The sequence below is a fragment of the Vicugna pacos genome, chromosome 10 (genome assembly GCF_048564905.1).
Source record: "Vicugna pacos chromosome 10, VicPac4, whole genome shotgun sequence".
NCBI classification, from domain to species: domain Eukaryota; kingdom Metazoa; phylum Chordata; class Mammalia; order Artiodactyla; family Camelidae; genus Vicugna; species Vicugna pacos.
The window spans coordinates 41,807,648-41,822,758 of record NC_132996.1 but is presented as its reverse complement, the minus strand read 5'-3'; the positions used below and the strand labels follow the sequence as shown (position 1 = coordinate 41,822,758).

At 41.4% G+C, this 15,111-nt stretch overlaps 1 protein-coding gene across 6 annotated transcripts in view; it reads right to left on the bottom strand.

Moving 5' to 3' along the window:
* The window catches only part of NELL1 (neural EGFL like 1), a 745,741-nt gene that overhangs the window by 564,619 nt on the left and 166,011 nt on the right, over window positions 1-15,111 (bottom strand). For all 6 annotated transcript variants that reach the window (XM_072969672.1, XM_072969674.1, XM_072969673.1 and 3 more), the window contains 4 exons: window positions 11,388-11,460; window positions 10,654-10,736; window positions 2,701-2,835; window positions 1,729-1,831 (listed from right to left, as the gene is read on the bottom strand). In XM_072969672.1, the coding sequence (XP_072825773.1) occupies window positions 1,729-1,831; window positions 2,701-2,835; window positions 10,654-10,736; window positions 11,388-11,460 (394 nt within the window). The remainder of the gene's footprint in view (window positions 1-1,728; window positions 1,832-2,700; window positions 2,836-10,653; window positions 10,737-11,387; window positions 11,461-15,111) is intronic.

Sequence of the window (15,111 nt, the reverse complement as noted above, 5' to 3'; positions counted from 1 at the left end):
TGAAGAGTAATTTATAATAGTAAAAAATGGTAAACAACCTAAATATCCAACAACTGGGGAACAATTTAAAAAGTTACACAACAGCCAAACAGTGGAACACTACTAAGCTCATTAAATGAGGTTTATACAGAATTCTTAAAAGCTTAGTAATACGCTTAAGTGATCATGAAAGTCAACAAAGTAGGTCAAAATTAGCTGCACAATAAGATCTCAACTGTCCACAAAATTTCATTTTTTTAAAAATGAAACCTACTAAAATTTCAAGAGTGCTTGTTTTCAAGAAAATCAAAAGATTTAAACACAAAACAGCTGAAGGACTCACCTAACCCCCCCTTCAAACAGCTTCCACAAAACAGCAGTCATGGATCTGTCCACGGAGCTCAAAGTAATGAATTAAAACTGTCTCATTTTTAAATTCCTAATAGTTTTTCAACTTCTTCACCTGCTGACTGCTACACAGAATATCAAGATAGAAAAAATAATCTGTACCTACTAAAAACTGTCTTCCCATCATATAATCAGACTATAATCTTAACATCTGGGCATCTGGTCTATCTGTACTGCCAGGCATGACTTCCAAGAGCTCTTGGAACAGAAGTAAGAAAGTTTCTCTTTTTTAGATCAACTCCAAGTAGGCCCTCCAGCATAACAGGTATACTGGTGCAACCATAAAAAGAAATTTTCCAAAGCTCCTTTTGAACGAGTGTTTTAAAAAGTTTGGGCTGGTATGACCAGACCAGCCATCCCCACTTCCACTGTCTGATTAGGCTGACATGCTGTTCTTGACAAAAAGCAAGACCACTGTGTTTTGAAGACCTAGGGATGATGATGTTTTCTGGCAGAGAAATGATCTTGAAAATTATCCACAGGATACCACACTTCTAACCTAAACTCTCCTTTTCTATAGAGGAGCATATGGTTTGATAAAAAAGACTATGGGCTTTGTGGTCAAACAGAACTCATTTTGTATCACCTCTGTTGCTCACTAGCCTTGCAAACACGGTAAGTTGTCTTTCTGAAGCTCCCTATAAAACAGGGATCATAATCCCCACCTAAAGGTCTGTAGTGAGGATTCAATTAGCTAATAGAATGAAACCACCTGGCATAGTGAAGTGGCACGTGCCACGCATTCTACGAGACAGCTTTTACTTTTACTGCTTGTCTCAGTGTTCATTTCAGTGTTTCATCTGAAATAGTGTCCTCTGTAATACAGAGGGAAAAGGATTTTTATATCATTATATAATTTGGACATGCCAACCTTGAAAGAAACTACTTCAGTATTTTAACTGAAGTGAATCCTGAAATTCCTAACAAAGGTCCTTTAATAACAGGAAACCTGGCCAAGACTCATACAGCCCAGACACAGAATGTGGCCCTTAACTTGATCTTTCAGAATGAGGGGACCAAAGCACATGGAGCCTCGGAGTCATGACTTCACAGATCAATTCCAACCGCTACCAGTTCTCTGACCCCCAAACAAGTGACTTCCTCCTTACGAATACCAGTTCCCTTTACAGAAGAACAGGAAGAACAGTAATTAGGGTTGATGTGAGCAATTAAAAAAAAAAAAACAGCCTATGTAAAGTGCCTGCACATCTCAGGTGATTAAAATATAGCAGTTCCTATCAAGTGCTGTACCTCGTATCTTCAATGTTAATCAAATGAGGCCTGAGAAATAAACCAATCCTTAAGCACAGAGGGCCACTCTGACCCTCAGAGAATACTTACGTCGGCAGACCTTACAGCACTGGCCAGCAATGTGCACAGGGAGGGAGTCTGGGGAGCAGCTGAGAGGAGGACAAGACATCCTTCGGCATTCCACAGCACCACTCTGGGGAAGGAAGGACAAGGAAAGGAATCTCAGTGGAAGCATCCTTTGAAAGTTCCCTTGTGGGGAAAAGCTCTTCTCATCCCTGGAACTTCATCAGGGAAACAGAAGCAGTGCAAGGAATTCCCAGGCCACTCCAGGACCACAAATAAAGTATTTTCTCCAGCCTGTGTGAACCCGTGCCACCTCAATTACTTTTCTGATACACATCACTGACTTCATTCCACCTGCCCACACGGGCTAAGTAGATTAAGCAGAAAACAAAAAGCCTATTTTTACAAGAACATAAATAACACCTTCCGCAGACGCTGTCAATCATTGTCGAATCGCTAACAATTGTTCGGTATTTTTTCAGATAAACAATGGCATTCTTCAGATATTTATCAAATAATTTCAACTGGACAGCGTTTCCATACTAATTTGGGAGGGAGCTCTTGCTATTCTCTGAAACAGATGATGCACACTTTATAAAATACAATGAAAACACCTAGCAACTAATTAAATCCCTTTTTAAAATGTATTCGAGCAGAGAAAACTTGTGAACGAAGTGAACCATTAGGTTGTTTGAAAATCAAACGAGTCCCTTCCTCCCTCTGATAGCCTAAGTTCCCAACTCCAAACAGTAAGCTTTCCAATAATGGTATTAAATCACGTTGGAGTGCGTGGTCATGGGAAAGCAGATTTTCATTTCCAAGTATTTGTACATGAAATGACACTTTCAGCTTCCCTTCACAATTGCTCGGATTACTAAACAGGCACTTAGTAAAAAGGTAACACTTCTTAGAGTTTGCATTATAAAGAACCAGATTCCACAAGACTTAGTAAAACTGCCCCCCTTAAAACTGTTCGCCTGCTGACATCCAGAGGCTTACTTTGCACGTGCAGTTCCTGCACTGATCACCATCCATCCAGGAGTCTTGGTCTCTATAGAGCAGTCCACTCACTTGACACGTCTTCTCACAGTGACAGTTTTCCAACTGACTAAGTCTTGTCTCTGCATAGTTTAGCTGCAAACAAGAGTTACTAGGTGTAATTTCTGTAATTCAATTGCATTGTCCTAACAAAGCTAATCGCAACAAGAAAAAATAAATCCAAGCAGGAAGAGAAAATATGCTCAAAGCAGCCAACTTATTCTTAGCCAGATCTGTTTTTGGTTTTTTGCTGCTGCTGTTGTTGTTTTTTAATTTCACACAAGGTGGAATCATTCTAAATTGAAGACATATTGGCTCCCATGGTCTAATGAGCACCAAATGAGACATTAAACTGTATCTCAGGGACTTCACGGGTGTTCATCAACGTATGTGCTTTCAGCTTAAGCCTGCAAGGAAACACTTGTAATGAATGTGTTCTCCAGGACTCATTACAGTGTTTACAGGAGATCTAATCAGGAACTCCAAAGCATTTACATTTATCTCCCACCATCCTCTCTGTGAACTTCACACACAAGCCAAAGCGTCATGGTTTACAAACTGGGAAGTCTCCTCTTTAAGGAAAAAAGTCTGGGGATCTGGGGCTGGTTTACAAGCAAGGAAAGTCATAGGTGCATTGTGTTTCTCCCCAGCTCAGGATCCCCCAAACAGAACGCCCCAGGAATCTACTTTGGTGTTCGGACGAAGGACAGGAAAGGCAACGGAATCCCCAAGGGAGATTAGGATTTTGTAAAACAACCTCTTTCCAGGTCACCCAATTTCTACCATTAATCATGGAATCTTAGAATCTCCGATCTGAAAGTGTATAAAGTTTGAATGATGTCACAAGAAACCCCTTCAAGTGATTATCCATGCTCTGTCTGCATATCTGACTGTGACAGCACACTCATTACCTTCCAAGGAAAACTGCTCTTCTTGGTTACCTCTGGATGTTTAAAACAGTTTTCTTGGCTTGAACCATGAAATTTCTCTCCCTTTTCCCACTAGACCTAGTTTTGCCTTGAAACCCTGCACAAGTCTAACCTCTCTACAAACAAGCGAGGTTTCCCTGCCCTCATGCTGGCTCCGGACCACATTCAGTACCACCAGGTTCCCGTAACAGTTCCTTGTGATACGGTTCCAATCTTCCCTCTTGATCACTTTTCACGTGGAGTACTCGTGAAAAGTTTGCCTTCAAAAATATGGTACCAAAACCCCCAAAATGTGGTATGAGCTCTCTGTTGTCACATCTATACTAAGGACTAACTCAGCCCCTTAGCGCATCACCCTTCTTCCCTTCTTACATTGAGACCACCATAATTAAAAAGCAAACAGCACTTCCTAAACAGTGATCAAGTAGTTTCTCTGCCTTCTCATACTTATACATCCCCATCTTGAGTATTTTTCCCATACAGGAGATCATATCAATTTTTGATCCAAACTAAGACTATTTCAAGCCAGTGTTTTAGCTATCATGGTTGAACGCGGCTAATGATGGACTCTAACCATCTTTCTACACTTTCTATGGTTCTAGTCCATCCCCACTCCTCTCAACTACTCACAACAGGGCTACTTTCTGGAAGTGGAATCCTTGTGTAATTCCAACCTTGGTTTTTGTCACTTATTCCATCCTCTTCCTCTAAACTTTTTGTATTTCTCAAGAAAATTTCCTCGTCAGCCTATCATGGGTGTTACCAACAGGTAGGGAAAACAGTAGGAGCCTAAACAAATCACATGCACTATAATCAGCTCAAAACAAACAAACAAACAAAAACAACAACCGAGACTTGACTATGCCTGAAATGTTATCTTCCCTTGACTCCTCTACTATACTTGATCTTCCAAAACTTCAGGTTACATTTAACTCTCCAGCCTTACCATAGAGTTTCTAGAAGTGATGGTAATTAAGTTCTCTGGGAATTCTTTAGGAAACACAGATAAAATATACTTCGAAGAGCTTAGTGACATCAAGTGACCAAAACCATACGTAGGTAAGAGAGAATAAAAAGGAAGTGATAACTTATATTATCTTTACTTCATTTCTATAACTTCAGCAGTTCCCACATAAGGTAGTGATAGATGTATGACTCTGGAGCAAACAAGAAAGAGTTGCACTAGAACTGAATCCTTCCTCAAAGTGGCTCAGCATGGAGTAAGAGGAGAGGAAAGTGCCCGTCTTACTCTCAAAGTCTGGTGTAACTCTAGTGTCTGTATCATCCCAAGAAGGGAACTTCTTAAAGACTAAAAGACTCAAAAGGCAATTATGTATCTCTCCAAGTTGCCTGAAAATCTAGGCGCTTGCCTCAAGGCAATATTTTGTCAATTTCCAGTACTGTCCAACAAAGCTGAGCTCTGCTCATCTACAAAACTCAATTCTAAGGAAAAGCCTCCGTTTTAATACAATGGAAGCTATTCTCAGGGCTGATTTTGTTTCCCTTCTGAGTTTGTTTTTTCTTTTTTAATATATTTAGCCTTTTCTGACAACAGTGACAAGCCATAATGTCTGCAATAATAAGAGCACATCAGACAGAAAGAGACAAAGGAATATTAAGGCAAAAAGCTAATTTTTCAAAAGCACTTAGTACATAATCTTGTCTTCCTTTTCCCCCTGCTAAATCCTGCAGCAACAATAAAGAGAAACAACTTCAAATCCAAAAATGAATTACATTTTCTGTCACTGGCACCAGCATGTTGAATTTATACAAATTCGTTTTCAAAAGCTGTTTCTACACTACCTGCCATTTTCTCGGAGAATGCCTGCAGATCCAAAATAGATACAGTATCAAATCTCCATCTCTTTTCCGTCTTACCTTTGTTGACCCACTTATCTAAGGAAGCAGGGACCGAATCGTTTATTCTTCACTCTACACGTTCAAAGATAGACAGCAGAGGTCTTTTTCACAGTAAAAGGCCAATGAATGAATCTAAGTACATTAGCGATGCAGTAGATTGCTTTTGTTCCTTTGAAATATTATTTATTCAGCATTTGCCATATGAAAGGGAAAAAAGAAATCTATTGTGTTAAACCTTTAAGCTTAATTGAAAAATCACTACTGAGCTCCTTGAAACAATGTCTCAAAATTAAATCTGTTACAAGCTGAAATGCCACTCCATTTGCTTGATTTACATAAATAGATTTGTCAAAGATTTAAACAAAAGTAATCAAGAAATTGCCCATCTCCTTCCATCTCCTCTTCCTGAGCTTGAAGGCAGAATGTGATTACAGCCCAGGTGGGATGCAAGAGCAGGACAGAGCCTGACCCTATCACTAGGTACCTGGCGCTGCGTGACCACAGCGTCAAGACCCCCTGGGAGAACTTCCAGAGTAAGCCAGGGGACTGGCGGTCTCTTATGGATCACTTAGGGAGGCGGCAAAGGGACAGCTTCCCTGTACCTCCTCCACCTTGACTAAGTGTGGGTTTGCCAGAATGTCGGGCTTCTTTAAGAGGGCTCATCTGTACCCTGACCTTCTGTCATCGGAAGCTGCTGCATGCAAGCTGCTCTCCTGATTTGTCCTGAATCAAACAAAGGCACGGTTATTCTCAAGCACCCCCTACCGTGAAAGGAGAAAAGGAAGAGCACGCCCTTGCGGGCACACCCCTGAGCTGATCTGGTGTCTGCATCTGTTCGGTTTGATGTGATGTCGGCTACGACCTCCTGTCCAGCTCGTGCCCTGGGTTTGCTCTCCAGGGGGTTCCATGGCTTCCACCATGACCCAAATGTGAAGACTTTCTGCTGCTTTCCGAGACCTCCTGGCACCCAGCTCTAGACCAGGGCCCTGACAGCAACTCTCACGGAATCTTTATAAAACGAGTAAAGGTCATCATTTTACATATGGGGAGTCCCTGGACTCATTCCAGGCTGCAAACATTCAGTGATAAAAATGAGATTCAACATGAGATCAGTCCGACTCCAAAGCCCATTTTCTATCTACACCATGATCTATACGATGAATGCCTACTTTAATCATAGCTGCTGGGCAACTCAAACCAAACCGCCAAACCCATCAGCTAAATCTTGCCATGATAGGCTTATTTAACTAAAGGCAAAGCCTGAATCCACACGGACTCAGTGCCACAGAATTGTCTCTGCACACAGGAACCATGTTTGTCCTCTGGTTTGGCTTCCCTCTCCAGACTCCAACTCCTGCCCTCTGCCAAGGGATGAATTACACTCAGCTTCCACCAAGGTGGAAGACTAGGCACGCTAAGAGACTTCACTCATCAAACGAACTAAAATGCTGGATAAAATACACAAATAAAAACTTTCAAAGATCATCACAGAACTGACACAAAAGGAAGAAAGCCACAGGGGCCAGAACCAACTGACAGCCAGGGATCCAGGGAGGCAAGTGAGCACCACAGCCAACGTCCACACCGAAGATGTCTGCCGAACAGGGAGCCTCGCGCTCCCACCTTGAGGGCTGCACAGTGGGGCTGGGGAGAGCAGTTCGAGTACAGGGTCCACCCAAGATGGGACGTCTTAAAGGAAACACCCATAAAGGTGGGGCCCCAAAGGGCGGTACCCTCAGCTTAAAAGTGGGAAATGAGGCTTGTACAAGGCACAGAAGGAAGACCTTCCTGTTCAGATCGTGGCAGTGGCTGGAGGGAAATACCTGCCTTGGGAATTCTTAAAGAATTCTCTGCTGTGAATTCACCTGACTATCCTAGGTTTGCTGTCTGATTCTGAGTAGTCTCTGTGATCCGCAAACCCTTCAGGAGACATTGCAATAGGAGTGGTCCCCACGTGGTCCTGGCAGAAGCACACACAATGTGAACCCAGGACTCAGAAAATGCCCACATCTGTGTAAGGAAAGCAAACAGCTGTAACCAGAAGGGTGAGTTACGAGGCCTTGTTCCTGCCCTGACTTTCCTCCTTCAAAAGGAAGAGCTATGTTGACGTTTCATTCCCAACAGGAACCATCTGAATACACACTCCTCTTTCCTCTAGTCTTATGTGCTCCTCCTCCTTCTCACTGAAATCGCCATCCTCCTTCTGGTAGCGCGCAACTCCCTCTCTCCATCAGTCATTCCTTCTTCATAGCTTTCGGTTCTCTTTCTAGTCCTCTCTCCTCCAACCATGAGCTTTCCCAGTCGTGAGCCTACTTTCAGAATCTAAGCCTGAGTCCCAGCTTTGCCAGGTCCTTTTCTTGGGAAAAGTTACATCACTGTCTTGGAACTCAGTCTTCTCACCTGGACAGTGGGCTCCTAAACCTAGCTCAGAGGATTGTTGTAAGGATTAAAGTGACAGCTAATATAAAAAGTTTAAGCATTGTAACTAACACATAGCGATGACTCAATATAGATCGCCTAGTCTGAGTATCTTTCCAGCTTATTCAAGAGCAGGGGTTGACAAACTAAGGCCCGTGGACAAAATCTGGCCCACCACTTATTTTTGTATGGTCTGTGGGCTAAGAACAATTTTTACATTTTTCAGTGGCTATGTGTTATTTTTTGTTGAAGTATAGTTGATGTACAATAGTATATAAGTTACAAGTGTACAAAATAGTGATGCACAATTTTTAAAGCTTATACTCCACTTACAGTTTTTATAAAATATTGACTATATTCCCTGTGTTATACAGTATATCCTTGCTGCTTATTTCACATGTAAGTTTGTACCTCTTAATCCCCTATCTTGCCCCTCCCACTTCCCTCTCCCTACTAATAACCACTAATTTGGGGCTGAGAAATATTGCACTGTGTGTGTATTTTCTTTATTAACTTACCTGTTGATGGACACTTGGGTTGCTTTCATATTTTGGCAATTATGCTGCTACGAACATTGGGATACATGTATCCTTTTGAATTAGTGGTTTGGGGGGGTTTTTTGGATAAATACCCAGGAGTGGAATTGCTGGGTCATAAGGCAGTTCTATTTTTAGTTTTTTAGGTCACCTCCATGCTGTTTTCCACAGTGGCTGTACACATTTACATTCCCACCAACAGTGTTCATGGATTCCCTTTTATCCTCATCCTCACCAACATTTATTACTTGTGGTCTTTTTGATGATAGCCATTCTGATAGGTGTGAGGTGACATCTCATTGTGGTTTTGATTTGCACTGCCCTGGTGATCAGCGATGTTGAGCATCTTTTCACGTACTTTAAATAATTACACTGAATTGAAATAAGTAAATACACCATAATCTCAATTTTGCTTCTTGAGCTACAAAGACTAAAATTTACTAGCTGACCCTTTATAAGGAAAAGTGTGCCAACTCACTTTCTAGATTATCACAGAGTCCAAATGCTGCAGTGAAAATGGAAGTGCTCAGTTTTTTAATTGTAATTCTTTTCATGATTTGGAAGAAACACACTTATAAATCTTCCAAAGTGCCGGCAGAGGGGAGGTGGTGGTTAGAAGGTGGATTAGACCATTTTTGGCTTGCAACTCCCCCCAATTAAGTATCTTCTGCCTCCCAGATGCCCATTTTACGTAATAGTGTTTTGAGGGCAGAGCTCAGTGTAGCTCCTGGATGATGCTCGGCTACAAAGAGGAAATGACATTCTTGCAACAGGGAAGAATGAGAAAGAAAAGGGCACCCTCAGGGCCGGAAGATGGAGAACCGCAATCCCCTACGGCTGAGTGGCATGCTTCTTGTTCAAAAAATTGAGTAGCGAGCTAAAATACAATTAACAGCATTGAGAGCAAGCTGCTCCAGACCATATGAAATAAAAGCCTGTATGCACCACAAGCTGGGAAGGCAGATCACTGCCTGCGTTTCACATTTCCACTGCACTCTGCAGTCAAAAGCTCTTGAGTCTCACTTTTAGTTTCTCTCTTTACAAAAGGGTGCTGTCTCTCCTTTCCAGACAAAAGGGGACTTGACCAAAAACCTAGCCTGAAACAGAAATATCACCTTCAACAGCACAATCTCTGGAACCAGAGGACAGCCCTACCTCCCCAACACTTACCTCCCCATCAATTTTTTCCCACGTGCTGTGGCTGATAACAGAGTGGTCAGAGCCGCAGGTGGAAAAGGATTAATGGATCATTTTCACTGTTATTAAAATTCTTCCTTTTGCAGAGTGCAATGTCTCTGAGGCCCCACGGGATTCTTTCTTCGCCCTAGGCCAGAACTCACGTCCACGACTGGCTGGTATCGTAACAATGGCTTTGGCCACATTTTCTATTTATTCAGTACCTTCCTCCACAAGGCTCAGGGCTTTCCACTTTCAATCTAAAGTCTGTGAATCTATATTAAAACCTCCAGTTGCTTACATTTTTGGCTCTGCCACTCAGTATGCCTGTCTCTGGGGTAGAAATCATGTCCTCTTCATCATCACTGCCTCCTATGTGCCTAACACAGTGCCTAGCAAAGAGCAGAGCCTCAGAAGATGCTTATTAAGAGGATGATGGAGAGGAGGGGAAGATGCAGGATTGGACAACTGAAGGTGCCAAAAGGCAAACTTTGCCTCCTTCGTTGTTTAACTCAGGACCAATCCTGAAGTGAATCATACATTAGAAATGCGATATAATGCCTTCCTGTGACACTAATCTGTTCCTAACAATAGCTATTTTGCCCCTTCTGATTACTGGCAATTATTCTTGTATCCAAAATACATTAGCCTATAAGCAGCAGTGACTCTGACCATCTGTCATCTCTCAAGTGTTACTAGTTTAATAGCCAATGGGCAAATTCCTTTTCCACTCCCAGGAAATCTACAGTGATATATACTGCCTTTTTCTTCCAGACATTTTTCCAGGAAACACTTTGATATAGCCCAATAGTATCAAAGACAGAAATGGTTATATTTGCTATAGGTTGTCCTATTTCAAGTAAGAATAAACCATTTTTATAGTAACACACTGCAGATGCCAAACCTAAAAATGTTTCCATTATAGCATATCACTCTAGATTCCAGATAAGATGGAGAAAGAAATGAAACATCACAAGTGAAATTTAGATACCTACTTTTGCAGTCATCTTGGCCAAAAGCTCTTGTAAATCCATTATTCCTTGCACCAGGCTTAAGAAATCACTGCAAGTTGGGCAAGCTCAATAAAGAAAACATAAAAGAAATGTTGATACTGTGCTAATACAAGAAAAAAAAATTAAGCAAGGTTGTTTGGCTATGGAGAAGGGGTTTTCTGCTTTTCTGGTTAGGTATTGCTTCAAAAGTGGAGCAAATTCACAAGAGGATTTTAGAACTAGATCTTTTCCTTTTATTAATAAGCAAAAAGAAAGAAACAAGAAAAAAGGACTTTAACCGAAAAAAAAAGGGCGTATGTTTTTAATTTCAAAACATTATTAAATTTAAATTAAACCCTGATTTTTATTGGGACTGAAGAATTGTGAATTATCACAGAAGAGGAAAAAGTAAACCCATATCCAAGTCAAGAAGTTCAAAAAATACTTTATATTCATATACATCTATAATTATATCAGACTTTCTGTGTCAGTCTACCGACCCCAAAACTGCTCAAGTAATCTTTCTCTTACCTTCAAATTCTACAAATATGTAAGTTTCTTCAAAATCCAAAGACACAGAAGCATATAGCTTACATAAGATCTCTCACTATCCCCACCACCTCGTAAGCCAACAGTGTAAACAGTTTGTGTATATATCCTTCCCAACATGCTTATTTGATATTACCAAGAAGTTTTAAAATATTACTAATTCACAAACACTTTAAGTTGCTACTTACTGCGGTTCAGGTTCGGACACTGTGTTATGTATCCATTCGGCATAAAGATGATTTTCCCATCTTGGATAGTTCCCTTGATAACAGAAGAGAGGGTTGGCAATCAGTATTACAGTTACCAATTCAAATGGCTCCCATCACATGCTCTCGGCAGGGAAGTTGGGGTTTTTTCGTTTTTTTTTGTTGTTTTTTTTAAACAAGTCTGATGTCTTCATTCAGAAAGTGAGTTGGCCTTTGTCCACACTGACCTACTATGAACCATCCTTCTCTGGAAATCTTTAAAGGTCCATTCATCTTGAGAAAGCTATTAATTAGTTACCACTGGGTTTATGCTAATAATATCATAGCTCTAAGGATCCATCAGCCAGCGTTCTAAAACTTTCCAACTAAAAAGGCGTTGATGCAATAAAAATTCTCCCCAATGGCCTAGTCATCCTGGAACATTAAATTCTGCTGATTTACAGGATATTTTTTAAGTGGGAAAAAGACAATAGAAACATATTAGACTAAAATGTTTTATTGATTCATTTAGTCAAGGAAATAAAATTAGACCAGGGGAAAATTCCATAACAACCCTGCTCTCAACTGAGTAACTCTGCTCTCTTTGCTGCTGAGTCTTAAGACTTGCTCAGCATCTCACTGAATAAAAGACGGTCTTTTAATTCTCCAACTTAGTCTGGAAGAACAGCTCTCATTTTAAAAAGTCACTGGGGCTGCCATCTCACGATGAAAATATTGACTTGGCTCTTCAATTGTTCCAGCTGAATTTCAAGATTCTGTTTTTAGGGAATTTTTTTTTTCCTGGTTTGATGGAAGAGATATTACAGAACAGATGGAAGATGTAGACGCTGGTTTAGAATACTGAGCTTCAACTATAAATAAAATATGATGGCGCTGCAAGTCTTTCAGAGGGAGTAACATTTAACATTGATGTCTTCTAAACAGGAGGTAACCAGAAAATGCTACTGCTGCTTATTATTTCAAGATAAAATATTAATTGGAAATATTAATAGAAATAACAGGATCACAAGACCACTTCCTCGGAATGAGATACCTTTATTATTAACCTCTTCCTCTTTAAAGATGACACAGGTTTACTGGAGGAGACAGTCCCACTATAGGGAAGAAGTCCCTGCCAGGGCTCCTTCAAAATGAATCTGTCATCTCTTGCAGGGGAATTCCAGGGAGCCATTAATGGAGAACAATCCAAGTCAATCAGCTTCTTCCTGGTACAAAGTTGCTTGGTTTCTCAAAGAAAATTAACTCCCCTGAGAGGCCAGGGCACCTTTCAAGCATATTTGAGGAAAGCATGGGGTTGGGAGTCAGGGGACTGGGGTGCAAGTTCTGGATCTATTTCTAGCTAACTGAGTGGACTTGAACAGTCAGTCAGTCACCATTTCCAAGCCTCAGTTGCTTCATCTAGAAAAAGAGTTATGCAGAAGCTGAAGTGCTGTGTGCAAAAGCTAAAGAACCTTCCAGCACTCAAGTGCTGGGTCAACAGAACAGGTGTCTAAACTCAAATGGTCACAATTTAGACCTCTGTGCTTTTGCTACCATTCAAGATAAACGAAACAAAGCAATCAAGAGCAAAGCTGTAGGTTTACATCAAAGAACAGAGCATCAGAGCTGACTAAATATCCCATTAGAAAATATCTGTCTAATGAGGTTGGATATGGAAAAACTTAGAGTGACCAACTATTGTTGGCCCAGGATTTAAAAATCTCAGTGCTAAAACTGAGAGACTTCCAGGCAAACCAGGAGAGTCGGTCACCACAGGTGATTTGAAAGTGGCAAAAGCACACCAACCAGGAAAGGATCAGCTCCACGTGTCCCCTGTTGGTCAGAAGACCCTAAATCACTCTTATCAGCCATGGAAAGGGCCCTCAACAAACCTGGAGTACATTTGTCACGGTATTAACTGCCTTTGCAAAAACAAATGGAAAGTGCATTTGAAAAGGATATCCCATCCGCTCATCCTGTAGCAACATATATAATACACAGCAGTATTCCTTTTAATTTTTATTTAAAATGACTGATTTTGTCACATTATAAATTACTAACTGCCTCTCCCACACCTTTCTTCGACCTGCCTCCCTCCTCCCTTGTCTCTTTCCACTTTAATCTCCAGCACACACGTATGTGTTACACAGATCACAAGGTGAAGGTCAATCATGCTGACCTGAACCAAAAGGGAAGTAAGCACTGACAGCTTCTCAATCCCCATTAACACAAAAACTCAAGGCACTTGATATTTTTTTCTGAAAAGTAGGGCATGAGGGTCAGCCCACATACTGGCATAAAAACTTGCTCTCTTCCACTGAATCAAGATGGGAATGTTAATTGATTTAAATAGTTGTAATTCCATACTGGATCCAAAGAAGGCTGGCAGTATATTACGCAAAGACTAACTGCAACCCGAAGCAGTCTGAGTATGTGCTTGTAGCTGTAAATACATACCCCTGTATGTATCTCAGCACCTTCCCCCAAGAACCAGAAGGTCTTGCATCAAATTGCCACATGAACTAGAGTCATCCCTCAGTATCTGGAGGGTAGTGGTTCCAGGGCCCCCCATTCTCTACTCCCCCCATAGACACCAAAATCCATGGATGTTCAAGTCCTTTATATAAAGTGGCATAGGACAGTCAGCCCTTGGCATATGCAGGCTTGGTATTTGTGGAGTCAACCAACCGTGCATCGAAATTGGTTGACTCCTTGGATGTGGGACCTGCAGACAGAGGGCCAACTATACTTAGCATCTGGACATTTGTCAATGAGAGAAGCATTTGCTAAGCATGTGGTTTTCTTTAGAAAACTTCAAAATGGAATTTTATAAAGTATAAAACTGCAAACAACAAAGAAACTCGGTCGGCCTGATTTTTCCCAGAAGAATCATCTCTGAGGACTTCTATAGATGAAAACGTACCTTAGAGCATGGCAACTTCTCCCCCGAGAAAAGGTGAAATAGGGGATAAAAAGACACAATTTCTATTATTTCTCCACCTTTAACTTTAAATGTATCTACATTTAACTGGGAAAAAGAAAAAGAAACTCTGGCTGGGCCTATACTAGCAGACATCATTCAATCTCATTTTTTCAGATCTACACTTTATTTCACATCATTCACCATGGTGGTATTTCTCCAACTTCCAGTTTCTTAAAGAATCACTGATAGGGACCCAACAGTCAGGGCAAGGCAGGCAGGGGAAGGAGGAATTCAAAACAAAGAAGTGGAGAAGAACTTGAAGGCCTAGAAAACAGATGCTCTGGGACCCTGGGTTACATCCCCTTTCTCTTTTCCTTCCCGTGTACAAACAAGGCATTTCTAGATATGACAGAGCATGCGCACTTGACAGCTGACAAAACTCCAAGGGGTGGGGTGGGGTGGGGTGGGGTGGGGGGCATGAAAAAAAAGCCCTCACAGCCACCTGCAGATGCAGCTCCATCATTGTCCACAGAGGTCCTGTCACTCTGAGCTGTTAAAAACCTGCCGGGTGCTATGACTGCAGTGTCCCCTGTGAGCTCTTCCACTGAGGACCGTGGGTCGTTGGCCCCGTACCCACAATAATCACCTCAAATATTTGTCTACCTTTCAGATTACTGGATCAGCACCCAGATTCTGTTTCAGTAGGGCTGGAGTAGGCCCAGGAGTCTTCATTTTTAAAAGCTGTCCTAGATGGTTCTCAAGAAAGATCAAAGGGCCCCACTTTAAAAACCCCTGCCCTGTTCT